The following is a 26,359-nucleotide window of genomic DNA, read 5'->3' as shown; positions in this document are numbered from 1 at the left end:
AAAGACTATAGTCTTTGCTCATTTTTCGGGAAATTTTGTAAGATATCAGAGTCAAAAAACAACAAAGACTATAGTCTTTGCTCATTTTTCGAGGGATTTTGGAAGATTTCGGAGTCGAAAAACACCAAAGACTATAGTCTTTGCTCATTTTTCGAGGGATTTTTAAAGATATCAGAGTTAAAAAACACCAAAGACTATAGTCTTTGCTCATTTCTCGAGGGATTTTAGAAGATATAGGAGTCAAAAAACAACAAAGACTATAGTCTTTGCTCATTTTTCGGGAAATTTTGTAAGATATCAGAGTCAAAAAACAACAAAGACTATGGTCTTTGCTCATTTTTCGCGGGATTTTGGAAGATTTCGGAGTCGAGAAACACCAAAGACTATAGTCTTTGCTCATTTTTCGAGGGATTTTCGAAGATTTCAGAAGTGAAAAACACCAAAGACTATAGTCTCTGCTTATTTTCCAAGGGATTTTGAAATATTTCGGATTTCAAAAACACCGAAGACTATAGTCTTTGCTCATTTTTCGGGGGATTTTGAAAGATATCAGAGTCAAAAAACAACAAAGACTATAGTCTTTGCTCATTTTTCGAGGTATTTTGGAAGATTTCGGAGTTGAAAAACACCAAAGACTATGGTCTTTGCTCATTTCTCGAGGGATTTTGGAAGATTTCGGAGTTGAAAAACAACAAAGACTATAGTCTTTGCTTATTTTCCGAGGAATTTTGAAGGATTTCGGAGTTAAAAAACACCAAACACTATAGTCTTTGCTCATTTTTCGAGGGATTTTGACGGATTTCGGAGTTGAAAAACACCAAAGACTATAGTCTTTGCTCATTTTTCGAGGGATTTTGAAAGATATCAGAGTTGAAAAACACCAAAGACTACAGTCTTTGCTTATTTTTCGAGGGATTTTGGAAGATATCAGAGTCAAAAAACAACAAAGACTATAGTCTTTGCTCATTTTTCGAGGGATTTTGAAAGATATCAGAGTTGAAAAACACCAAAGACTATGGTCTTTGCTCATTTCTCGAGGGATTTTGGAAGATATAGGAGTCAAAAAACAACAAAGACTATAATCTTTGCTCATTTTTCGAGGGATTTTGAAAGATATCAAAGTCAAAAAACAACAAAAACTATAGTCTTTGCTCATTTTTCGCGGGATTTTGGAAGATTTCGGAGTCGAAAAACACCAAAAACTATAGTCTTTGCTTATTTCTCGAGGGATTTTGGAAGATTTCGGAGTTGAAAAACACCAAAGACTATAGTCTTTGCTCATTTCTCGAGGGATTTTGGAAGATATCAGAGTCAAAAAACAACAAAGACTATAGTCTTTGCTTATTTTTCGAGGAATTTTGAAAGATTTCGGAGTTGAAAAACACCAAACACTATAGTCTTTGCTCATTTTTCGAGGGATTTTGAAGGATTTCGGAGTTGAAAAACACCAAAGACTATAGTCTTTGCTCATTTTTCGGAGGATTTCGGAAGATTTCGGAGTTGAAAAACACCAAAGACTATAGTCTTTGCTCATTTCTCGGGGGATTTTGGAAGATATCAGAGTCAAAAAACAACAAAGACTATAGTCTTTGCTTATTTTCCGAGGAATTTTTAAAGATTTCGGAGTTGAAAAACACCAAACACTATAGTCTTTGCTCATTTTTCGAGGGATTTTGAAGGATTTCGGAGTTGAAAAACACCAAAGACTATAGTCTTTGCTCATTTTTCGAGGGATTTTGGAAGATTTCGGAGTTGAAAAACACCAAAGACTATAGTCTTTGCTCATTTTTCGAGGGATTTTGGAAGATATCAGAGTCAAAAAACAACAAAGACTATAGTCTTTGCTTATTTTCCGAGGAATTTTGAAAGATTTCGGAGTTGAAAAACACCAAACACTATAGTCTTTGCTCATTTTTCGAGGGATTTTGAAGGATTTCGGAGTTGAAAAACACCAAAGACTATAGTCTTTGCTCATTTTTCGAGGGATTTTGAAAGATATCAGAGTTGAAAAACACCAAAGACTACAGTCTTTGCTCATTTTTCGAGGGATTTTGGAAGATATCAGAGTCAAAAAACAACAAAGACTATAGTCTTTGCTCATTTTTCGAGGGATTTTGAAAGATATCGGAGTTGAAAAACACCAAAGACTATAGTCTTTGCTCATTTCTCGAGGGATTTTGGAAGATATCAGAGTCAAAAAACAACAAAGACTATAGTCTTTGTTCATTTTTCGAGGGATTTCAAAAGATATCAGAGTTGAAAAACACCAAAGACAATGGTCTTTGCTCATTTCTCGAGGGATTTTGGAAGATATAGGAGTCAAAAAACAACAAAGACTATAGTCTTTGCTCATTTTTCGAGGGATTTTGGAAGATTTTGGAGTCGAAAAACACCAAAGACTATAGTCTTTGCTCATTTTTCGAGGGATTTTCAAAGATATCAGAGTTGAAAAACACCAAAGACTATAGTCTTTGCTCATTTTTCGAGGGATTTTGAAAGATATAAGAGTTGAAAAACACCAAAGACTATAGTCTTTGCTTATTTCTCGAGGGATTTCGGAAGATATAAGAGTCAAAGAACAACAAAGACTATAGTCTATGCTTATTTTTCGAGGGATTTTAAAAGATTTCGGAGTTGAAAAACACCAAAGACTATAGTCTTTGCTTATTTCTCGAGGGATTTTGGAAGATTTCGGAGTTGAAAAACACCAAAGACTTCAGTCTTTGCTCATTTTTCGGAGGATTTTGGAAGATTTCGGAGTTGGAAAACACCAAAGACTATAGGCTTCGCTCATTTTCCGAGGGATTCTGGAAGATATCAGAGTCAAAAAACAACAAAGACTATAGTCTTTGCTTATTTTCCGAGGAATTTTGAAAGATTTCGGAGTTGAAAAACACCAAAGACTATAGTCTTTGCTCATTTTTCGAGGGATTTTGACGGATTTCGGAGTTGAAAAACACCAAAGACTATAGTCTTTGCTCATTTTTCGAGGGATTTTGAAAGATATCAGAGTTGAAAAACACCAAAGACTATAGTCTTTGCTTATTTTTCGAGGGATTTTGGAAGATATCAGAGTCAAAAAACAACAAAGACTATAGTCTTTGCTCATTTTTCGAGGGATTTTGAAAGATATCAGAGTTGGAAAACACCAAAGACTATAGTCTTTGCTCATTTCTCGAGGGATTTTGGAAGATATCAGAGTCAAAAAACAACAAAAACTATAGTCTTTGTTAATTTTTCAGGGGTTTTTCAAAGATATCAGAGTTGAAAAACACCAAAGACTATGGTCTTTGCTCATTTCTCGAGGGATTTTGGAAGATATAGGAGTCAAAAAACAACAAAGACCATAATCTTTGCTCATTTTTCGAGGGATTTTGAAAGATATCAAAGTCAAAAAACAACAAAAACTATAGTCTTTGCTCATTTTTCGCGGGATTTTGGAAGATTTCGGAGTCGAAAAACACCAAAAACTATAGTCTTTGCTTATTTCTCGAGGGATTTTGGGAGATTTCGGAGTTGAAAAACACCAAAGACTATAGTCTTTGCTCATTTTTCGGAGGATTTTGGAAGATTTCGGAGTTGAAAAACACCAAAGACTATAGTCTTTGCTCATTTCTCGAGGGATTTTGGAAGATATCAGAGTCAAAAAACAACAAAGACTATAGTCTTTGCTTATTTTCCGAGGAATTTTGAAAGATTTCGGAGTTGAAAAACACCAAACACTATAGTCTTTGCTTATTTTTCGAGGGATTTTGAAGGATTTCGGAGTTGAAAAACACCAAAGACTATAGTCTTTGCTCATTTTTCGAGGGATTTTGAAAGATATCAGAGTTGAAAAACACCAAAGACTACAGTCTTTGCTCATTTTTCGAGGGATTTTGGAAGATATCAGAGTCAAAAAACAACAAAGACTATAGTCTTTGCTTATTTTTCGAGGGATTCTAAATAATTTCGGAGTTGAAAAACACCAAAGACTATAATCTTTGCTCATTTTTCGGGGGATTTTGGAAGATATCAGAGTCAAAAAACAACAAAGACTATAGTCTTTGCTCATTTTTCGAGGGATTTTCGAAGATTTCGGAGTTGAAAAACACCAAAGACTATAGTCTTTGCTCATTTTTCGAGGGTCTTTGAAAGATATCAGAGTCAAAAACCAACAAAGACTATAGTCTTTGCTTATTTTTCGAGGGATTCTAAATAATTTCGGAGTTGAAAAACACCAAAGACTATAATCTTTGCTCATTTTTCGGGGGATTTTGGAAGATATCAGAGTCAAAAAACAACAAAGACTATAGTCTTTGTTCATTTTTCGAGGGATTTTAAAAGATATCAGAGTTGAAAAACACCAAAGACTATGGTCTTTGCTCATTTCTCGAGGGATTTTGGAAGATATAGGAGTCAAAAAACAACAAAGACTATAGTCTTCGCTCATTTTCCGAGGGATTCTGGAAGATATCAGAGTCAAAAAACAACAAAGACTATAGTCTTCGCTTATTTTCCGAGGAATTTTGAAAGATTTCGGAGTTGAAAAACACCAAAGACTATAGTCTTTGCTCATTTTTCGAGGGATTTTTAAAGATATCAGAGTCAAAAAACAACAAAGACTATAGTCTTTGCTCATTTTTCGAGGGATTTTGGAAGATTTCGGAGTTGAAAAACACCAAAGACTATAGTCTTTGCGTATTTTTCGAGCGATTCTGGCAGAATTAGAGATGATATAACACCAAAGACTATAGTTTTTGCTCATTTTTCACGTGATTTGGGCAGAATTGGAGGTGCGGAAAAGACAAAGACTATAGCTTTTTCTTACTTTCTGAGCGATTCCAGCAGAATTGCGGTTCTGAAATTACCTAAGACTATAGTCTTCGCTTATCATTTCCGCGACTTTGGCATATTTAGGGGTCTGAAAACATCGGAGACTATATTTTGTGCCGCAAATCCGAACGTCTTTTCGGGATTTTGAGTTGTAGAAATTTATCCAAATAATTCGTTATCCTGAATTGAACATAATATCGCTAATTTATCGATCTAATATGTTCAAAATTGAAGATATTTGGACTGGCTTTATCACTCGCTAAACTTGAACGTCGTTTCCGTGTTTTTTGCTCATTTCAACGTTCAAATAACATCACGGAATGATTGTCCCTTATCGTCAGTCGCAACCCCTGTCGCAAGGAAACCCCATTGCAATTCGGTATTCGGTCGTCAGAGCGTCACGTACGTAGATCCTCTTCTTCCGAAGCAACGGCAGTATAGCCGTAGCAGCCGAAGCGTCGTCACACGTTGTCAGGAGCGACATCGATGGTAGCGCGTACATCCTTGAAGAAGCAAAAAAAAAAGCAGCGAGGTGGGAGAATAGGAAATAAATACATTGCGGTGAGTTTTAGTACGCAGTTAGTGCTGAGCCATAGTTCATCAGTTGTCGAAGTTTCTCCGGTCGCGATCTGGAAATACCTAAATTCATGTGATAATTTATTTATTTATTTATTTCCTCATTCAATCATTTCTGTGTTCGTTTATTCATTTATTTATTCATTCATTTATTGATTCATTTATTTAGGAAGTCAACTATTCATTTATCCATCGAATTATAGACTTTCACGTGATGCAATCGTCGCGTCTATCATTGCAGACTCTTTCAGTAATCAAGCAATTCATTATGATAAATAGTATTTCAAACTATTCAATTATTCATCAGTATTTATAAAGCATTCATTCATTAATTCAATGATTCATTCATTTATTCATTCATTCATTTTTTCATTCATTCATTCATTTATTCATTGATTACTTATTCATTCATTCGTTTATCCATTCATCCATTCATGCATCTAGTAAGTCAACTATATATTCGATCTTCGAATTATGAATTTACACGTGATGCCTATACATCTCAACACAGAACAATCGTCGTGTCTATTATTGCAGATCCTCTCAGTAATCAAACAATTCATTATGATGAATAGTATTTCAAACTATTTAATTATTCACCAGTATTTATGAAGTATTTATTCATTCATTAATTTCATTATTTATTCATTCATTCATTCATTCATTCATTCATTCATTCATTCATTCATTTATTCATTAATTAATTAATTAATTCATTCATTCATTCATTCATTCATTCATTCATTCATTCATTCATTCATTCATTTATTTATTCATTTATTCATTAATTCATCAATTAATTCATTTATTTCTTTATTCATCTATTCATTGAATTACCCCAAAGTATTCAATAATAAATTAAATTACGAATTAATGAGTATGTCCGTTGCAGCCAATTACGAAACATTCGATCGGGGACGTGTAATTTGGTATATGGTTAACAGAGTACATGTATGTCGTAGATTTTCCGTCTTGGAATTTGGATACAACGGCAGTTCAGCTTCAGCGACAGAAGCGGCGACATCAGGAGCGACATCAGTAGCAACGCAGTTTCCTCAGAGCGACGATGGCGAGAGGAAACGGTGAGCAAGCTTTCGTGCACGATTTAGTTAAATATTGTTTAAATCGCTTGCGCCAACTTTTCATTTCCATTTTGATCACGCGCTCCCGATTCATCATACTGAAATCAGTCGTTATAAATATACTCGCCCGGGTTCTTAACAATCCTTTGAAATTCCGAGAGATGACTCTTCAATTGAATCATACGCGTTTCATTTTATTTTCTAGTATTTTGAGATGATCAATTGATATATTTAACTAATACAAATTGGATACAGCTATTATTTCCAATCAACTATCTATACAAAAAAATTTTTTGATATTTTTGGGCCGTCAACGTAGCATTCCTCAAATCGCTCGAGCGGCTGTTTTCCATTGTAATTTGATAACGTTCTCTATTATGATCTCGGCGAGAGGACGTAATGCAAATGCACTCAATGCAGCACCTGAAAAATTCCTCGGGATTTGCGGGATGGTTTTTCAATGATTCACTCAATTTCTTCTATTAATGAGATACGGAAAAATTTATTGATCTTATTCATGGATACAAAAATAATATAAATATAAGTGATTGTTACATCATGACTTGAATTTTACATCTGATATAAATTGCACCCCCTTGAAAAAGATTTTCAAAATCCTTCTCATAAAATCAGATCGCCCAGTATTACCCATTGGACTTAGTAAATTCATGCACCCTCGCAATATAACTCATCAGACACTCCAATAAGGCTAGACAATAATTTATTATCACATAACTTGGTACAATTTATTATAATTCAAATGTCTTATATACTTATATATTGAGTCATAAAATAAGTTATACATTAGGTGACATGATAGGTCATACATTAAGTCATGTATTGCGTTAACTAATTATTTATTTGTTATTTGTGTTACAGGTCGCAGTTCCTCCAACATCATTGACCGGACTCCCCCTGTTCACCAGGGGGAGTCCACCGTCCCCTGGGACTGCGCGGCCTCCCACCGCCCCCGGGGTCCCAGGGGACCCGGTCCCCGAGGACATGTCTTCGGGGATGCGGTATCCCCGCTGGAGGGGATGCCATATCCCGAGGGACATGTCCTCGGGAACTGGTCTTCGGGGACACGTGTCCCCCCAGGGACACGTCCCCGGGGATGCGGTATCCCCGCTGGAGGGGATGCCGTGTCCTTGGGGGCGTGGCCTTGGGGGAATACGAGTCCTCGAAAATCCCGGGAAAAGGAGGTCCCAAGCGGACACTTTGTTTTTCGTTTCTCTAGAGAAATCAAGAAAACGAGTGACCGCTTGGGACCTCCTTTTCCCGGGATTTTCGAGGACTCGTATTCCCCCAAGGCCACGCCCCCAAGGACACGGCATCCCCTCCAGCGGGGATACCGCATCCCCGGGGACGTGTCCCTGGGGGGACACGTGTCCCCGAAGACCAGTTCCCGAGGACATGTCCCTCGGGATATGGCATCCCCTCCAGCGGGGATACCGCATCCCCGAAGACATGTCCTCGGGGACCGGGTCCCCTGGGACCCCGGGGGCGGTGGGAGGCCGCGCAGTCCCAGGGGACGGTGGACTCCCCCTGGTGAACAGGGGGAGTCCGGTCAAACAGCAGCTACGGCGGCAGCATCTCCGGATAGGTACCTAAAACATACGAAAAGTGAATTAATAATGGCGTGTAATATAAGAATAAATTATTACCAATATTATATTCTATGTCAATATATTATATTATATGTTAATATATTACTGCCAATGTGATGTTATAATATATCAAATTGAATATATTGTTTAAGTGCATTAATAATGACATAATGTAAGAATATATTACTACCAATGTGACGTTATAATATATCAAATTGAATATATTTTTATAATACACTAACTTATATATCATACTGACTGATAATTATTTCATACCCGTGAATGAATTAAGCGATGCCATGTATAACTCCTACCCTTCGTGGTTGGAAGTTGAATGAGTACTGCGACGGATGAACCGCCGTGGTGACTGATTGAAAGCCTGAATGAAAATTTATCAGAAATAAAGTGAAATTGTAAACCTGAACCTAAAATATATGAATAAATTTGCTCAAAATATAACAGCCGAGATTATTTATAAACCTATGATGAATTCCCAAATCCTATACCTAGATAGACGAATTATAGTCTTTGAACATGGGTAACACTATCTGGCAGTTGAGAACATTATCACTGAACAATTACTAATGCGAGAGTTCATGAGGGTGTAATTATTCATGCCTGATTATTCGAGATTTCAACGACAAAGGATATTCCTAGCCCAAAGTTACGATGCCAACTTTTTTTATCCGATATACGAGTGAATTTGAATACCGGATTCAAATGCCTGACATTGGAATACGTGAATAATATTTTTCACTCGAAATAACGGTAAGTATATAGCCTCAGATTTTTCTCGTGTATAAGTTCCTAATTGAATGGATAAATAAATGGATGAATGACTGATTAAATAATGAATGAACGCACGAATTGAGAACCATCGAAATCACACCAATTGATTGAATTAATAATTTAATCTATTCATTTATTCAACTAGTTAGTTATTTATTCATTCATTTGATGAATTGATTGATGAAAAATATTTCCGAAATACTGATGTATCAATCAACAGTCGAAATTGCTATTCATGATAATCAATTGTTTGATAACTAACAGTGAAGCAGTCTGCAATCATAGACGCGACGAATATTGCTTTATATCAAGAGAAGGTATAAAGGCATCATGTTTGAGTTCTTAATTCAGTAAATGAATGAATAGATAAAAGGACTCAATGACTGAATAAGGACACAGAAGAACTCATATATTTAGAAGCATCGCGATCATACCTATTGATTAATTATTCAAATAAATGAATGAATAGATGAATGGATGAATGAATAAATAACTGAATGGATAAATGAATGAATTATTAAATACTTTAGAAATGCTAATATAAATTTTAATGAACAAATAATTTGATGATAAATAAATGAATGAAAGGATGAATAAATTAATGGATAAATGAATGCTTCAGAAATACTAATGTGAATCTAATGAACGAATAATTGAATAATGGATGAATGAAAAAATGCTTCCGAAAAACTAATGAATTATTTAAAAGTTTAAAATACCACTCATGAAAATTAATTGTTCATTAACTAACTTTGAAACAGTCTATAATGATGGACGCAACGAGTGCTTTGCGTTGAAAGTATATTTATAGGCATCACGTGTGAATTTAGACTTCGACAGATAAATAAAAAGTCAACTTACTCAATAAACGAATGAATGAGGGCATAGATAAAGAATTAAACGAATGAATAATTAAATTAACACATTAATTTTGGAATGTACGGAACACGACCAGAGAAACTCCGACAAATGAAAGAACCATAGCACGGCAGTAACTACGTATCAATCCTTACCGCAATGTATTTATTTCCCTCTCTCCCGCCTCGCTGGCTTTGTTTTTTTCTTCGCCGGGATCTACGCGCTACCATCGATGCCGCTCCTGACAACGCGTGACGACGCTTCGGCTGCTACGGCCATACTGCCGTTGTTTTGAAAAAGAAGGATCTACGTACGAGACGCTCTGACGACCAAATACCGAATTGCGATACAATTAAAGATTATTATTTACAAGAGATAGCGCCTGAGAGAGAATCATTACGGGACGCTTAATGATCGTTAGAATGTGCAACAAACACAAAAACGTTCCTCAAGTTTAGCTAGTAATAAAGCCAGTCCAGATATCTTCGATTATTACGATCTTGGATCAATAAATTAGCGGTACCTTGTTCAATTCAGGAGAACGAATTACTTGACCCATTTTCTACAACCCGAAGTCCCGGAAAATCGTCTGAATCTTCGGAGAAGACTATAGTCTTCGGTGTTGTTTCACGCCACAATCTGCTAAATCGCTCGAAAACTGAGCAATGACTATTGTTTTTGGTGTTTTCACTACCCACCACCTTCCAGAATTCCTCGAAAAATGGGCAAAGACTATAGTCTTTGTTGTTTTTTGCCCCGAAATCTTTCAAAATCTCTCGAAGAATGAGCAAAGACTAGAGTCTTTGTTATTTTTTGCCCCGAAATCTTTCAAAATCTCTCGAAGAATGAGCAAAGACTATTGTCTTTGGTGTTTCGACAACCCTAATTCCGCCAAAATCGCCTGACAAATGAGCAAAGACTATTTCGGAAGCAATATTTATGATTCAATTATCCAATTCAATAAATGAATAAATAAATAGATTAAATAATCAATTCAATTAATTGGTATGATTATGATGCTCCTCAATTGATTTATGAAACGTGCATCATTTTTATATCATTTTACATGTGAAGCAATCATAGTTTGCGATTCCGCAGTTCATAGGTAATCATTCCGATCGCTAAATCATGTCAATAAATTCTTAATTTGTCATTCTCTAGGTCGATTAATCGGCGATGACTCGTTCAATTTCACAGATGAAATTATTCATCTCGCACATTCGGATTCCCGATATCATAATACATGAGAATAGCGTGGGAACACTCTCAAAAAACAAATCCTTTTTCTGATCTAAGATTTTGAGAAATATCTAAGGCCATAGGCTGCAGGCGTTTTTTTAGGCAAAATTTTCCAAATTTAAACGGAGAATTCAGATTTTTCAGAAAGTTTCCTATGCTTTGCTCATGTATTTTGATCTCGAGGATCCGGAACTGCAAGCCAAATAATCCTATCCCCAAAATTGAACAAGTTATCGCCAATTCATCGATCCAACCAGTGAGAAATCAAGGATATACTTCACCTTATCGCACGATCGTATACGAGAAGTTCAAATTTCTCTTTGCAAAACATTAACAGTAATCAAAGTTCGGTTTAAAGCTATTAATCTTGATCTTCAGTACGTGTAAATACCTGTGAAATATATTTCCCGATGCCATGTAACTCCTTCACACGTAATTCAAAGATGAATAAATACTGCGAAGAACTCGGCAAATTCCGTGACCATCGATTATCAACCTGAAATGAGAAAATATTATCTAAGAAATACAGTAAGATTGTAAAACTGAAGCTAAAGTATATCGATACATTCTTTCAGGACAATAAACCAACGAAGAATATTCCTAATTCGAAATCCCGCGACTTCTTCAATTCGATGGATAAAAGCATTGTTAAATACGCGTAGAATTATCTCGAAATCAAGGATATTATCAATAATACGTATGCGCATATAGGATTATCTAAATGCATATCATTGCATCGTATTGTGATTCGAACATTTACCAAGGAAATATCGAGATTCTAACGCTTCAAGCAAAGGCATGTGAAGAAATAAATATATAGGTATGTTACACGATATTTCGTATGTAGCAAAATGACGATTTTGCCTGAAGTCGTCATACCTTGATCTCCCCCTCTCCTTTGAGGATCCGTCGCTCCTGATGTTCCTTCTACTGGAGCGGTTTTACTGCCGTTGTCTCAGAGACGAGAAATCCATAACATACTTTGTCAACTGAATACCAAATTACCCGCCCGTGATTGACTGTTACAAAATTCGCTGCAATCCTTCCACTACTATACTTATACTACTAGTTTATAGCCGTGAATTTGTCAGATTTTCATACTATACGTATACAATGGCTCAGACCCGAATATACTTTTTCATTCAATCATTTACAATCGAACAACTATAAGCTTAAATTGATAACGTGAAATTCAACTGATGATAATTAATTATTTTTAATCTGACGACTTGAAGCAAAGAACGAGAGAAAAAAAGGAAAAAAAGTGTGCCGATCAGTTTTCAGATCTCTTAGCCATATCGTGAGCTAGGAGACCATTTTACGAAAACCGATCGGGCGCAGTTCCACACTTCTTCAGAATCAGAATTATATTATTAACTAGGAACTATATATATAGTATATATATAATATATTTAGACCAGATGGAATTGGCTAGTCAATTATGGTTCAATTTTTTGATTTATTATTACAAAATATCCATGATCATGTCGTACAAGAACATAGATATCTCCATGTGCACCTAAAAAATGTACCTCTTCCCTAATCATTCGATGAACTTAGTGGAAAATCTTTGTCCTTCAATTATTTAAGTATAATTCTAAAGAAGACGTCAGATAAATTGCCGTCCCTCTTAGGCTATGAGCGTATAGATTTAAATTGTCATATTCGCCAAATCGAAGTTTAAATGACCGACAATTTGGGGAAAAGATAATAAAAATCAAATTACAAACTCAATTAATCACTATGAAGCAGGGTAGGTAGTACGATCATAGATATATTGAACAATATATCTATGGTACGATGTAATAAACATTTATTTATATACATTTACAGTCCAAAAGATTACATCTTGATGGGATTTTTTTGTAGCTCATTTTACTCAAAGGGTTCGTGATGAGGTTAAAATTCGTTTGACAAACGTCACACAATAAATTTTTAAAATATGTAATTTTCAGCTCAAAAATCGAAAAAATTCAATGACTATAGTCTATGATTTTTCTTGATTCTCGGCCCAAGTGGCCCAACGCAACATTTTTCTCAAAATCGTGAGGTCCTTTCAAGTATTTTGTGCCCATAGAAATCAAAATCTTCAAGCTAAATTGATTATTTACGAATCTATTCACGTAAATTACATTCAAATTAGTCAACATTCAAATCGGATTGTGTGTAGCGGGGATTTTCAAATCTTGGAATGCCACGTGACGCTTGTCTGCTGTTTCGTTCCCGTGGCTCCCACTGTCTGACACGTCGTCAAAAAAGACTTCCACACGGCGATGAAAACCTCCGCGCAAGCGCTACTTAAACATTGCCGATACCCTTAACCGATATCCAAATCACTCTGCTAACACAGAGGAGTGGTGTAGTTGACGTTTCATTTTGACTAAAAGTATCATCATAAAGTAACTGCAATGTCAGGCAAATCAAAGGCATTCACTAAGGAAGAGGAACTCCTTCTCCAAGATTTCTCCAGAAATGTATCCACGAAATCATCCGCGCTTTTCTATGGCAACGCTTTCATCGTCTCTGCCATTCCCATCTGTGAGTTGATCCGTATGGGATTGTTTCTACACCTTAGTTAGCATCAAGTCGATCTGGTATAAGCAAGGGTTAAATTTAATGCATAGCCTGACTGCCTCATATTTTTCTTTTATCATATTCCATATATCATTTGAAGGATCATAAGCTTCTGATTTATTCATCTGCCTCATCTGTATTCAGACATCCATTCACAACTTATTTACTGTCAAAAGTCCATTTGTGCGGTCACATCCTGAGTTATATCATTTATTTATATTTCTACTTTTATTTTCATACATGGACCAACCAGTCTTGACAAAAAAAAGCCAACTCTCATTCAAAAGCAATATCTGTAGTCTTCAGTAGATTTTATTGCCCTACAATAGGTTGAGGCAATACTTCAACTCAGATGATTATGTGAAGATACCAATAATTTATATTGAAAAAGACGAACTGCAACAATTTCTTCAGATTTGAATTATGTTCACAGGGCTCTTTTGGAGAATTCACCTCATCGATCTCTATTCCAGCTTGATATCATTTGTTCTGGTTACTATTGCCAGCACATACCTTGTTGCACTGGCCTACAAAAATACCAAATTTGTTCTTAAACACAAGGTACATTGTATACTATGAAAATTGATATTATTCTGCTCAATAGTTATCTATTCATTCTAATCAAACATTATCCTGTGCCAACAGATTGCAGTGAAGCGAGAAGATGCTGTCACAAGGGAAATGAACAGGAAACTAGCTGAAGACAAGAAAATGAGTAAAAAGGAAAAAGACGAACGGTAATAAATATTTTGGCGTATTACAATCCTAAATTCAATTCGCAAACATTAAATGCTAATTAAACTATTTTTTTCTTACCACACCAATTTTTACCCCCAAGGATCTTGTGGAAGAAGAATGAAGTGGCTGACTATGAGGCAACGACCTTTTCCATCTTCTACAATAACGCAATATTCTTAGCATTAGTTATCCTCTTCTCATTTTATGTTCTGAGGACATTTTCACCAGCCGCTAACTATACCATGTCTATCGGCACAGCTAGTGGGCTACTTGCACTGCTTTCTACTGGTACACCGTTGTCGTAGATAATTGTGATTGTTTATAAACCAATTAAAGTTTGTGAGTGTTCAATGAATCTTTTTTTTTTTAATTCGAATGAATGAGCAATTGATAATAAATACAATCCTATTTATAACAAGTTTGTTGATAATGACTTATTTTTTATTAGCTTTTTCAACAGCCCCTGTTCTCCATCTTTATGTTAAAGCCTCTTACGGAAAATCATACCAAAACAAGATGATGTCAAAATAATACTGTACAAAGAATGTCAACAGTATGAAGACGTACAAAAATAGATCATTCAACATTTGAAGATTTTGATGAATAACTAATCTAGAAAAACCCAGGATCTCAAGAAACGTATTTGAACTTAACGAATATCAGTATTATATTAAATGCTCTTCAACGTAATTTTTTCTTTCGGCTATTTCCACCAGAATTCTGCTTGCCGAATGGACAAATATTCTTGTTCAAACACTCTGAGCACTTGGGCCTCAAGGGTTGACATATTTCTTGGCCAAAACCGACCAAAATGTGATTTATGTCTGTCCATCTTTCTTTAGGAAGCCAGGATTCTAGCTCGATTCGTGTTTCTTCAGGTACTTTAGTTGGTTTTCGAACCCAACCGAGTCTGTTAGATATTCGATGAACATGAGTATCGACCCCGATGCCAGAAACCTCACCCCATGCAACTTGCATACAAATGTGACCCATTTTTGGTCCCACGCCGGGAAGCTTACACAAATCTTCTATCGTCTTTGGAATGTCCCCTCCATATTCCCTCAGCAAGATTTCTACAGTTTTCTTTATATACACAACTTTTTTCTGAAATACAACCATAGAAGACCTGTCATAAGAATCAATTCAGTTTAAATGAACAAACATCAATGCTACCCTGAAGCTAATACTGGGAATTATCTATGGAACTCCGCATGAATACATACCTTCCAAAAACCAACCGGATGAATTAATTGACCTAGTACTTCATCAGATGTATTTATAATGTTCGAAGCGGTACAACCATGGCTCTTTAATCTTTGCATTGCTGCATAAGTTACTTGATCTTTAGTCTGGCTGCTCAACATCAAGGCAAGCAAGGCCTGGAATCTAGTATCTACTGCACTGGCGTGTGGATCGGAACATTTGTGGCACCCCATAACATCTACAGGGGCTGTTTGACCCTTTCGCATTTCTTGGATATTTGATAGCATAAGTTCCCAATCCTTTGGGTGCCATCCATTAATGATTTTTGGTTTTACATCAATTGTAATACCCTCAGGAAAATCATTATACTCAGTTTTGATTGGAAACGTAATGCCAATTTCAGGTGGTAATAATTTTATTTCAGACTTTGTTTCAAGTACTTCATCTGGTTCAGCTTTAATTGGTAAGCCACTGTAGCCTTGCTGTATGTTTTCAGTGCTTGGAAATGTTTTGGTTTGAGGTTTCGTTTGCAGTTCATCTTCGTACTCAACTTTAATTGGTGAGCGTTTTTTAGAGATGATTTTGGCCTGCTTTGACGCTTTTTCACTTGACTCGTGGGAGAAATATGTGGACTTATTTGTTGTCGGTTGTGTAATATCACCAATATTTTTTGTCATTGATCTAGTATACCTTGGTGATGACAAGTTACCAAATTTCAACTTCTTCATTTTCGAAACAGCAATCTTTACTATTATCTATGCTATTTTCTGTGACAACTCAGGTAAGCATCATCCACACAATGATATCTCAACGCTCAGCTGATTGTTAAGATGAACGAAGCTGCAAATCTGAATTAATTTGAATTCGTTGCCTGTGACTTTGACATAAAAATATTGCTGAAGACTCAGATGCATACAATCAAGCTTATTCCACCAATCCAAAACAGTTTGTTAAACTAAAGTGTAAGAGAAACAACCATTGGTCTTTGAAGCCCCGCGTTTAACTTCATTCCAGACTGAAATTTTCGAGGGTAGGGCAAAGGAGTAGGGGAAATCTCGGAGAGAGCAGCCACTGCCGTCAAAGCGTTGAATCGAAACACAAGACGAGTTATTATTCAGAGTCGACATTTTTCAACAAATCTCGAGTATCAGAGGTGAGTCGTTGCGAAAAAAAGCAAATTTTGGGTGCCTTGATACTGGGATTCCAGCTGTCATTTTCGTTGATTTTATTCGTCAGTTATATCTGAATCAATAAGACTTGTTTCGGTCCAATTCAGTATTTCTCGACATTGGCGTCGTCGCCATTTTACCATTTTTGTTGTTGAGCTGTTTGTCTGGAAGGAAGAGGTGATTCAAGTATTGACATTTTTAGAGCACGCTGATCCGAGGTTGTTGAACCATCGTAAACTTCGATAGACGCTAATCGGGTATCAACGATTACATTCATTTAGCAACTGTCAGATCATTAGTTTATACTACAAACGAAAGTAAATTGTGGGAAACGTCAAAATTTCTATTATCATAGTGATTGCAGTTGCAATACAACTTATAGCCAATTCCCACAAGCAACTTTAACGCGTAACCTCATTAACGCCATATTCAAGTTCGGAGTACCATTTGATCCTAGAGTTACATGAATAATGACAGTATTTGATCCAGAAAACCTAGTTTTGACAGCTGACTTTGTTGCTACTCAATTAAATTTGTACAAATACTTTCAAAATCAGAAGTGCTCAAGTTCCTAATTATTACTATTTACTTACATATGTATAGCCAATCGCAATTCATTGTGACGTCATAAATTATTTTGTCTGTATGATGTCACCAGGCTTTGTTTCCAGTGTTGTTCAGTAGCGATTGATCGATAATAAAATAAATTTGATGCATAATTATTACTCATTTCAGTTGTAAATCATGGCTCGTACCAAGCAGACAGCCCGTAAATCAACTGGAGGAAAAGCTCCCCGTAAACAGCTTGCTACTAAAGCTGCCCGAAAAAGCGCACCTTCAACTGGAGGAGTGAAAAAACCCCATCGTTATAGGTATGAAAATACTACTAATATTACACAAAATGCTTTTCAAATACCTGATTGTTCACATATTGATAAAATAATTGACCCTACTATTTGTTGATCTTAGGCCAGGAACAGTTGCTCTTCGTGAAATCAGAAGATATCAGAAATCCACAGAGTTGCTGATCAGGAAATTGCCGTTTCAGCGTTTAGTTCGTGAAATAGCGCAGGACTTCAAAACTGATTTACGTTTTCAAAGTGCAGCCATTGGAGCTTTGCAGGAAGCTTCTGAAGCTTACCTAGTTGGTTTGTTTGAAGACACTAACTTGTGCGCTATCCACGCTAAGCGGGTAACCATCATGCCCAAGGATATACAGTTGGCTCGACGAATCCGTGGCGAGCGCGCTTAAAAAAAAAGCAGCTTACTTTCACGCATACCGTTTATTACCATTATTAATGTTCACTACTCGATCTATAGTCTTGTATTCTTCATTGTATCGAATGTTTCAGATATTATACCAAATTCATTCGTTTGTATTCTGGACGCAAAGGTTGTAACAAAATTCATACTAACATTATATATAGACATTGTCACACCGAACAGCTCTACATATTCATATACCACTGTTGATGCCTTTTTTCACGTGTCGCTGTTGACATGTTTTTGCTTTTGGTCACCTATAAAATGAGAAAAAAATAACGTGATTGGTGTCAGCAACTACAGCTTCAATTTGTTCAATTATCCAATCAATGTTTGCTCATTAGCTTGAATATCTTACTGTCTAACGAATTGCCACTTATTTTTTTTGTGTGTAGTCTTGAAGCTCCTCCATAGTATAGATTCCCATTTGGTATGAATGTTGGACAGTATCAATGATATTCAAGAATATCATTGAAACACTATAACATTATGTAAGCGTACGTTAGAATTAAGTATTTCCTTATATAGCATTCTATATCATTTATCTTATTCTCACATTTGGTTACCTTATAAGTTACGTATTTGACTTTCATTATCTTTCTGTGTTTATCCACTGTGCAGAGTACATTTCATAAATAAAAACACTCAAAATTCAAATCCACTAGTATCATTATTACTGCGATGACCAAAACCCAATCCGGATACGATGTATTTCCCATCTTTATGCTGAATTATTTAACTGAATAATATTAGTATCGATTTAATGAAAATGGTATAATTTTTCAATCACCACATTTATTTCACTGATTCATATCAGAAAAAATTATAGTTCTGTTCAAGACCTGAGACAACGCAAGTATAGCTTTAAATATAAATGACAATTTTAACAAGAATTGAACAATAATTTCACTGGATTAATAAATAAAATAACCATTTAGTTGGCATACGAATGAAAAAACATCTTATGAAGAGAAGTTCTGGCTTGAACAGAGTATACAGTCAATATTTTTTATCACTATATACCAATCATGGTAACTCTATGATGTTCTACTCGAAAATACATTGATATAATATAAGTTATTTGTAAGGATGGTATCTATTTTATAAAGCTCACTCGAACCTGTTTGGAAAAGGTTTTCAGAAAATTGAAAAGAAAAGAACCATAGAACAGAAATATTATCAGATAATTTATCATTTCATATCATTGTTGAAACTACGTATGTCTTGCATTAAAATATCCAAACAATATCTAGATAAAAAATATATCATGAGAACTTGTCTAACAAATGTCTTTCTCAAATTAATCAGAATTTGCAGCTGCATAAAATTCAACTGCCGCATAGCGGCCTATTAAGCCCAATTTTATTTGTTGAAATATGTTTCAACAATTGGGGAATCACGATAAATTGTTTATTAAAGTTTTTTTTTTCGATAAATATCTACAATGGTGCTATAATTGAAACTAGAATAATTTATATTACAAATCGCAAGATATCTATGAATAAATTGTATTTACAAAAGGGTACGGACCTTTCCTCTTGATGAAGTTAAAAAATTCAACCATTCGTTCCATATTATGCGTTCCTTCCAATGCTCGATCCTCATCAAATATATAGATAGACCATGAATCTGCTGCGAATATATTAAAACGAATATCACTAAACAACGAATTATGATCACCGTTGATATCAATTATTTTAATACCCGGATCAGACGAACACATTTGAAAAAGATTTAGTAACAATTGGAATAGCTGCGCACACGATAAGTATCAGTAACGATCAGTCTGAAATCTAATTGTATTGACACTCGATCAATCATAAAGAATAGGTCAAACATGGCTATATATTGACGAAAATTTATATCAAACCTTTGGAAAGAAGCACTATCATTTCGTTAAGGTATGGCTGTTAACTCTATCGATCTCTTACAAACGCATGTGGTTGTTGTTTCCAGAGGCGGGGGTTCGCACCTGCCGTCTAGTCCTGGTTAAACACACGCAAAAACTGTTACTATCCTTGTTTAAGGGATAGCATAGTATAGAAAGCAAACTCTGAAGTGCGTAAATAGACGACGCCAAAATTTATGTGTAAAAAAAAATATTTATATACAGTCACTAACAAATATGTACACAGCCAAATTTTAGATTGGATGCACAATTTGGGTCAGAGAGCGAAATAAATTTTACAACTCTGACTTGAACGATTTGTCTACGCAAATCTAGCAGAATTTTAAATAATTTCTACTGTGAGTTTTATACATAGCATGCAAAAATAAAAGCATTGTTCATCTACGTGCAAAAATTTTTTTAAAACATCTAATTAAATAATAAATTCCAAAGACACTCTATGATATATGCATAATGTGAAAAATTCGAATACAAATTTCAAACTATGATAAACACTTTTCAGTAAACATTTTTTAATAGTACGATAAAATCTGTGTTGTTTTATTCTAATATCAGCTTTCTTTCGTCTAAAGTTGATTGCAATTACTATTATCGCTTATGAATTTTGATTATACATGTGCTTTGATTGTAGTCGAGTGTGAGCACGCTCATCATTATATTCACTGGCCAAAGTACGAAATAATCATTGACATACATATAAAATTGGTCGGATCAATTAAAAACTTATCAATTGTTTAGATCATTCATATTCAGATAATGTAGAGGATATTGATTCTCGTGATAAAATTATTATTTATGTATACAATATATCCTAAAACTTGTGTATGTACATGAACATTGCGTTCTATTTCTAACATAAATAAATTTTCTTAAATATACGGGAAGAAACAAATAATTGCTGCATTATATTCTAGGCATTCACTGAGTATTAACATCAATACATAATTATCTACGTATTAATACTTTGAAGGAAGAAGTAGCATGGAAGCAATCCTGCAACCTGAGTTATGAATAATAACGACTGAAATACGTGATTGCTGATAATCGTAATTGCTTTTGCCATTGTCAATATGCAATCATTTTTAAAAATAGCCAGTTGGCATAGGAATTATATTGTCTTAGTTCATTCTCATTTTCGGTAACCAATATGGATATCAGACAAACTGTGGGCCTGAATTTATTTCAAACAAAAACATGGCCCAAGTTGAATAAGATTTAATAGTCAGATAGTATTAAATAAACTAATAATTATTGCCAATAACAAATCTTAACGATCTAAAATTACTCCCAGAACCCAGTTTGTACTATACCACATCCTAATTACCCTAATTATAATAAGTTTCTGTTGATCATATTAGTCTTAAATGTTTCGAAAATAGAAACAAATCGAACCTATAGTGTGTCGCAGAATAGCTGTGTTTGCCAGAATGAGAAATTTCAAACATAAAATAAAATGTGATATCTGAAAATTTGAGAATAACTAGTACGAGGAAGCACAACCAGCGTGTCTATAGGATAAGTACAAATTATGCAGTCAGCATTGAGCACTCCATCAGATTCCAAGTGTTGTCTTTAAATTCCAACATCAATCTTAGCTATATTTAATCAAACAATGTGATGGTACGGAGATTTTCACAGATTCCTTGGTATAATTCTGATTGTCTTAAATACCTAGCAATCATATGGAGTACTTGGCTCTCGAGCTAGTGCATGAGCGTTATATTGCAAATAAACATTGTAATCCTATGGATTAGATAAGTTAGTATTACCTGTAGTGATCCCGCACTGCTTGATCCTCTCGAGTTGAGTTGCGGCATGTGTTCAGCTTACTTTCCAGGGCCTGTATCAGAAAAAAGTAAAAGGGTGACATTAGAATCTATGTTGCACCTTTTATTCTATCTTGTACATGCGTATAACCATTTTTAGAATACTTGTTTTCAAATTAGGCAATGAATGCATGCACATGTATGCTTTATTATGTGAGAAACTTGAAAGAAAAAATCAATACTGAAAATATAACCAACAGGAGAACTAAAAACGCATCTTTAACATCCAGAGAAAACTACAGCTACATAGAGCCCTTCACTTGATGGTTGCGTTATTTACAATGCTGTACGGATTCGTTTCTAACAATTTATCTAGACACATCAAGGGATGATTGAAGCATGGAAAAATGGATTTTTATTAGGCAGAAACATGCAAACGTAAAGAAGACAAACCAAATAAGGACCTGTGGCATATGGAGGTATATGTAGTATAGTGGGAGAGTATCACGCGTCAGCATTTGGCAGGCCTGGGTTGCTGCTGGTTGCATTCAGCAGGTGTCTGAACCTGAACTGATGGTTTAGCAGCAGGTGGAGTAGAATTGGTCTTTTTTCCACCAGGACATGAACACTTTATCCTTTTACAGTCCATGCAGACCCACCTGTCAAGCTACCAACACACCACCTAACTACATCAAACTTACCACCAGGTTACAGGAATATCTATTCAATAGGATTTTTCGAATATTCCTATCGCTAAAGAACGCATAGGAATTCATTTTATAGATGCTTACAATAACATAGTCCTAATACCTTAATTCAATTATAAAACGTAATATGAATGCAATTAATTTTTGGACAGTCTTCAAAGTTTCCACTTTGGACGGGTACAAGGATTATTGATTTAACACAAACGAAATAAATGCCTGCTGCACAGAAATAACAGTAAGTTTGAAGATTGAACGATGTGGACAGAGGTCAAATGCGTCAATTTATAGAAATTTCCATCGATATCAAAACTGATGGAACATCTGATAGAAAGAAACTGTACAACAAGCCATGCCACTAACTATTTCTGTAGGTATAATATTTGGCTACTGCACAATCTACATGGAGAAAAGCTGAACTCACCGTGCAGAGTAAGGGATATTAAAAGTTGTTCTAAACTCACCCCAACTTTCCGCATAAGATCCCCAATCATATTCATGGCAAGTATCCTTGTGCAAGGTGTCAGTGGTGGATTGATATTGTTGTTGTTATTGTTGTTACCAATCATAGCTCCGATTACGCCATTTCCAACTGTTCACAAAGAATTCAAAATTATTTTAAAATTCCAATACAGAACAAGTCATAAAAATTAATAGTCTTTGACTGACAAACCAAGTTCTATCATTTCACATGTAACAAATAAGTAAAAGCTACCACAACCTCCACATTGGAAAGACAAGCACATTTGAGGTTTTTAACATCAGTGAACAAATTCACACGATAAAAATGAAACAAATTAGAAATGAAAATGTAATTTTATTCAAATCATAGAGTATACGTATAGGTACTTTATGTAGAAGATCAATAGCAAGCAGCATTATACCGAGCAATGAAGTAAGTATACAAAATACATATTTTGATAAAACATTATTTATATTTTTTTTTTTTTGTCAAGTCTTATATTGTTGCAAAAAAATGTTGAAGTTTTTTTTCCTCGAATTTGATCTGCCAATCCTAATATTTTCATTTTATACGTATCTATAAGAGTACTGAAAGATTTTACTATAAACACTGTGAAAGACACAGTCTGACATCTTCAGAACTTGAACGATTAAATTAAATGCAATTAAATATTTCCGAATTGATAGTCACGGCGGTAAAATAATAATACAGTAAAAATGGATCTATTTGCAAGTCAAATGAAATCTAAGATCCAAGACTAATTTAGCATCACCTATCTGCACTTTCTAAAAGACAGTATACACTTTATAAGAGTAAAACTAGATCTCCTTGAGCTTATGCTACCTAAAATATGGTCAGATAAAAATGATGTCAGATAAGGAACAAAAATTTTGTTCATTGCTGAAATCGAAATTATGGTATCACAAATTTGAACTTGACCAATCACGAAGAGAAGTCAGTCCTAGTACAAAGAAATTTCGTCATCTATAACACTAAATTCTGAGCTCAAAATTTATCCGTCTGCGAAGTTTCCGTGTTACTTTCGGGGTTGGACATCTCTTTGCTCTAACAGGTGACTTTTTTGCAGAAGTGAACAGCTCAGTTTTTGTCATAAAATTAGATATATTTTCTGTTGTATTAACAACACTGTGCAGCTTACTCTTTAAGGGCGAAGTTGTCGCATGTGTTGGAGGAGGTATCGTTTGTGGAGTAGAAGGACTGCTACTAGGCGGGATTGCCTCCAGCTCTACCTGAAGCTTGTTGCTATCTACAATGCTACGCACTCTGTCCACGGATTTGTCATTGTCAGGTTGATGTCGTTCCTGCACTTGAATTTCTTGCTTCAAGTCTGTAAATCAGTTCAAGACGCGGAGTGACAAATTTCTTGTTCATTCTTCAGACAACGTACGAATCAGTGATCGGAATTATGCAGTGTGTGAAGTGCAAAACTTACCTCTAATTTCATCCATAAGCCGTTGTACCATGACTTTCAAGCCCTCTTTTTCATCTAACTCAGATTCCAGTAAGGCATTTCGTTCAATAGCTAAATTGCACTTTGCCTCCATCTCCTCTTCCGTTACCATATTTACTCTAGATAAAACATTTATTTTATTCAAAGTATTAGCAAATATTACTTGATGTTCAAAAAAAAGCTATAATTCTTCAAGTACCTTTGTGCTCTTTCTAAGTCATCGTTTTTCTGTTCTAATTCTCGTATATATTTGACCAGCTGATCTTGTCTACCTTGAAGATCATGTGCCTGTGCCTGGAATGCAGCGCAATCAATTGTTTGCTGATCTAACCGAGTTCTTAGCTGTTCTATCTCGGTAGCAAGGCGTGTATTTCTCTGTCGCAATTCTCTGTTTGCCTTTTCAGACTGTTCTAATGAGGTTTCGAGTTCCTTCTCTAACATTTGTGAATTCTCTTGAAATTCTTCCAATTCTCTCTCTGTGTCCTCTTTGCTGTAATGTTAAAGCTGTATTTTACAGATACTGGCAATACGAAGTATAATTTGAACTGTATGGATTATCTATGGCATTTTTTTTATAATCTTACCGCTGATGTAATTGATTTGCAAGCTCCATCCAATATTGAATTTCTTCATCCTTATTAGAAAAGTGCGGTGGATCAATCTCCATCATGTTGTTGGTGTATTATTCACTTTGATCGAAATATATTAATTTTCTTCAATAGAACTTTTTAATGTGGTAATGATACTAGATCTAGTTGTCCCACGATGTACACACATATACTACACAGAATAATATGCAGGATGGCACATTCTGGAATAAGATGAATGAATAGTGTTCAAATTAAAAATCAGCAACTCAGTTATTTCGTATCCATAATAATTACAGCTGTGGTAATTCTTGAAAATATGTTCAAGTAATTCCAGTAAATCTATGACGATTTAGCAGTCACAAATAAAATTCTATTCTAACCAAAAATCTATCTACAATTAATGACTGTTTGGTATCACAAGTATATTCCTTTTCAATTACGATATATGAAACAGTGAATTTACGAATAAGTGTGAAAATTGTAGAAACATTGGTCAATTAAAATATACGAAAACGAAGAATCCATTCCAGATTAGCTATGAACCTTGTGGGACTGAGACGGTATTAGTGAATGAAAAGTGGAAGCGTTTGCTTTGCATGTGACATAAATGTCACAGCTAATTAATGAATCACCAACTCGTTCTCTATGTAGAAATCACGAGTAATTATCGATAAGAAAATTGCGCTATGGTATTTGACATGCATTTCTGGAATAACTACAACTTCCTATTTGAAATCTAGCTCTGAAAATACCTGAAATTTCACTCACATTTCACAAAATTGTCAAACTACACGCCGAATAGATGTTTACTGATCGCAAAATGGCAGACGCGAAAAACACTCATCTCTGAACCAATCGTTGCTCGGCAAGGTTTCAAGAGATGGCATTCGAGGAAACAGGTTGTTCGTGTCAAACCCAACCTAACTTAACCCCCATCCCTCCGTGGTCTGCACTAGGCACACTTGACAGTTGACGCTGTCTGAAAAACACGGAGAATGCCTGTACTAGATCTTTTCTGGTTAGAAGATTTTCCTTTTACTACACATACATATGTATGTATAGGGAAAAACGAGACAAACTAACAATAAATCAAACAAAGCAGGTGATCCGACTTAGCTCGACTTTATCTGCTAAGGCCAGGGTTTGCACTGCTGAGTTGATTATCATGTTGACAATGAATTTCTAAATTTTTTTTTTCAGATAGAATAATATCGTCAGGTATTTCTTGATTATGGAGCTCGTCGGTTACATCGAAAAAAAATACCATGTAAATCCGTATGCATATGTAAACCTTGGTCCATATGATGCGCATTACGATGTCTAGATAGACGTGATCGAATGATCGCGTAACCGTGAATGTAGGAGAGAAAGATTTCATTCTTTGAGATGACCTCATCCCTGACAATAGTACGCTTTTGGCAATTAAGCGGCTGATCCGAGAAGGCTACTACACACTAGGAGATAGTCTCCTCAAGGCCAGAACCTTGCCGCATTCCAAACCCGCATATAAAATTGATGAAGGGATACCGCTGTAGAGCGTAAT

The 26,359-nt window shown here is 35.3% G+C and overlaps 4 protein-coding genes and 1 long non-coding RNA gene across 17 annotated transcripts; 2 read left to right on the top strand and 3 right to left on the bottom strand.

Moving 5' to 3' along the window:
• Positions 1 to 7,934: 7,934 nt before the first annotated feature.
• Positions 7,935 to 10,022, bottom strand: LOC125500776. 2 transcript variants are annotated; one of them, XR_007278234.1, is made up of 3 exons: positions 9,731 to 9,875; positions 8,357 to 8,459; positions 7,935 to 8,080 (listed from the first exon to the last, which is right to left on the bottom strand). It is a non-coding gene; the product is annotated as an uncharacterized LOC125500776 (long non-coding RNA). The 2 variants fall into 2 exon arrangements; XR_007278233.1 differs by lacking the exon at positions 9,731 to 9,875 and adding an exon at positions 9,883 to 10,022 and having other exon boundaries at positions 7,943 to 8,080.
• Positions 10,023 to 13,264: 3,242 nt separating this feature from the next.
• On the top strand, positions 13,265 to 14,696 carry LOC105687640 (translocon-associated protein subunit gamma). The gene is made up of 4 exons (XM_012403442.3): positions 13,265 to 13,504; positions 13,974 to 14,101; positions 14,186 to 14,277; positions 14,379 to 14,696. The coding sequence occupies exons 1-4, from the start codon at positions 13,375 to 13,377 to the stop codon at positions 14,581 to 14,583; spliced, it is 555 nt and encodes a 184-aa protein (XP_012258865.1). The 5' UTR covers positions 13,265 to 13,374; the 3' UTR covers positions 14,584 to 14,696.
• Positions 14,625 to 16,325, bottom strand: LOC105687638 (endonuclease III-like protein 1). Its single transcript, XM_012403435.3, has 2 exons — positions 15,502 to 16,325; positions 14,625 to 15,382 (listed from the first exon to the last, which is right to left on the bottom strand). Exons 1-2 carry the CDS (start codon positions 16,207 to 16,209, stop codon positions 14,960 to 14,962), a joined length of 1,131 nt encoding a protein of 376 aa, XP_012258858.2. The 5' UTR covers positions 16,210 to 16,325; the 3' UTR covers positions 14,625 to 14,959.
• A 167-nt stretch (positions 16,326 to 16,492) lies between these two features.
• Positions 16,493 to 18,570, top strand: LOC105687641 (histone H3.3A). Of its 3 annotated transcripts, none has more exons than XM_012403443.3 (3): positions 16,493 to 16,634; positions 17,386 to 17,522; positions 17,620 to 18,570. In XM_012403443.3, exons 2-3 carry the CDS (start codon positions 17,395 to 17,397, stop codon positions 17,900 to 17,902), a joined length of 411 nt encoding a protein of 136 aa, XP_012258866.1. In that variant the 5' UTR covers positions 16,493 to 16,634; positions 17,386 to 17,394; the 3' UTR covers positions 17,903 to 18,570. The 3 variants fall into 3 exon arrangements, with proteins under 3 accessions (XP_012258866.1, XP_025601883.1, XP_025601882.1); XM_025746098.2 differs by lacking the exon at positions 16,493 to 16,634 and adding an exon at positions 16,693 to 16,827; XM_025746097.2 differs by lacking the exon at positions 16,493 to 16,634 and adding an exon at positions 16,772 to 16,907.
• On the bottom strand, positions 18,201 to 25,723 carry LOC105687639 (nuclear distribution protein nudE homolog 1). Of its 10 annotated transcripts, none has more exons than XR_007278139.1 (9): positions 25,585 to 25,723; positions 24,811 to 25,037; positions 24,426 to 24,716; positions 24,209 to 24,345; positions 23,915 to 24,103; positions 22,757 to 22,884; positions 22,053 to 22,255; positions 21,592 to 21,662; positions 18,201 to 19,545 (listed from the first exon to the last, which is right to left on the bottom strand). XR_007278139.1 is itself a non-coding variant. In XM_048654358.1 (8 exons), exons 3-7 carry the CDS (start codon positions 24,665 to 24,667, stop codon positions 22,100 to 22,102), a joined length of 852 nt encoding a protein of 283 aa, XP_048510315.1. In that variant the 5' UTR covers positions 24,668 to 24,730; positions 24,811 to 25,037; positions 25,585 to 25,723; the 3' UTR covers positions 18,201 to 21,662; positions 22,053 to 22,099. The 10 variants fall into 10 exon arrangements, 7 of the variants coding, with proteins under 7 accessions (XP_048510315.1, XP_020708949.1, XP_012258859.1 ...); XR_001103135.3 differs by lacking the exon at positions 22,053 to 22,255 and adding an exon at positions 19,784 to 19,898; XR_007278138.1 differs by lacking the exon at positions 18,201 to 19,545 and adding an exon at positions 19,850 to 19,898.
• Positions 25,724 to 26,359: the final 636 nt, after the last annotated feature.

This window comes from Athalia rosae, chromosome 4, assembly GCF_917208135.1.
Source record: "Athalia rosae chromosome 4, iyAthRosa1.1, whole genome shotgun sequence".
In the NCBI taxonomy this organism is placed as follows: domain Eukaryota; kingdom Metazoa; phylum Arthropoda; class Insecta; order Hymenoptera; family Athaliidae; genus Athalia; species Athalia rosae.
The sequence above is the reverse complement of the archived record's forward strand: the minus strand, read 5'-3'. Positions and strand labels throughout refer to the sequence as shown.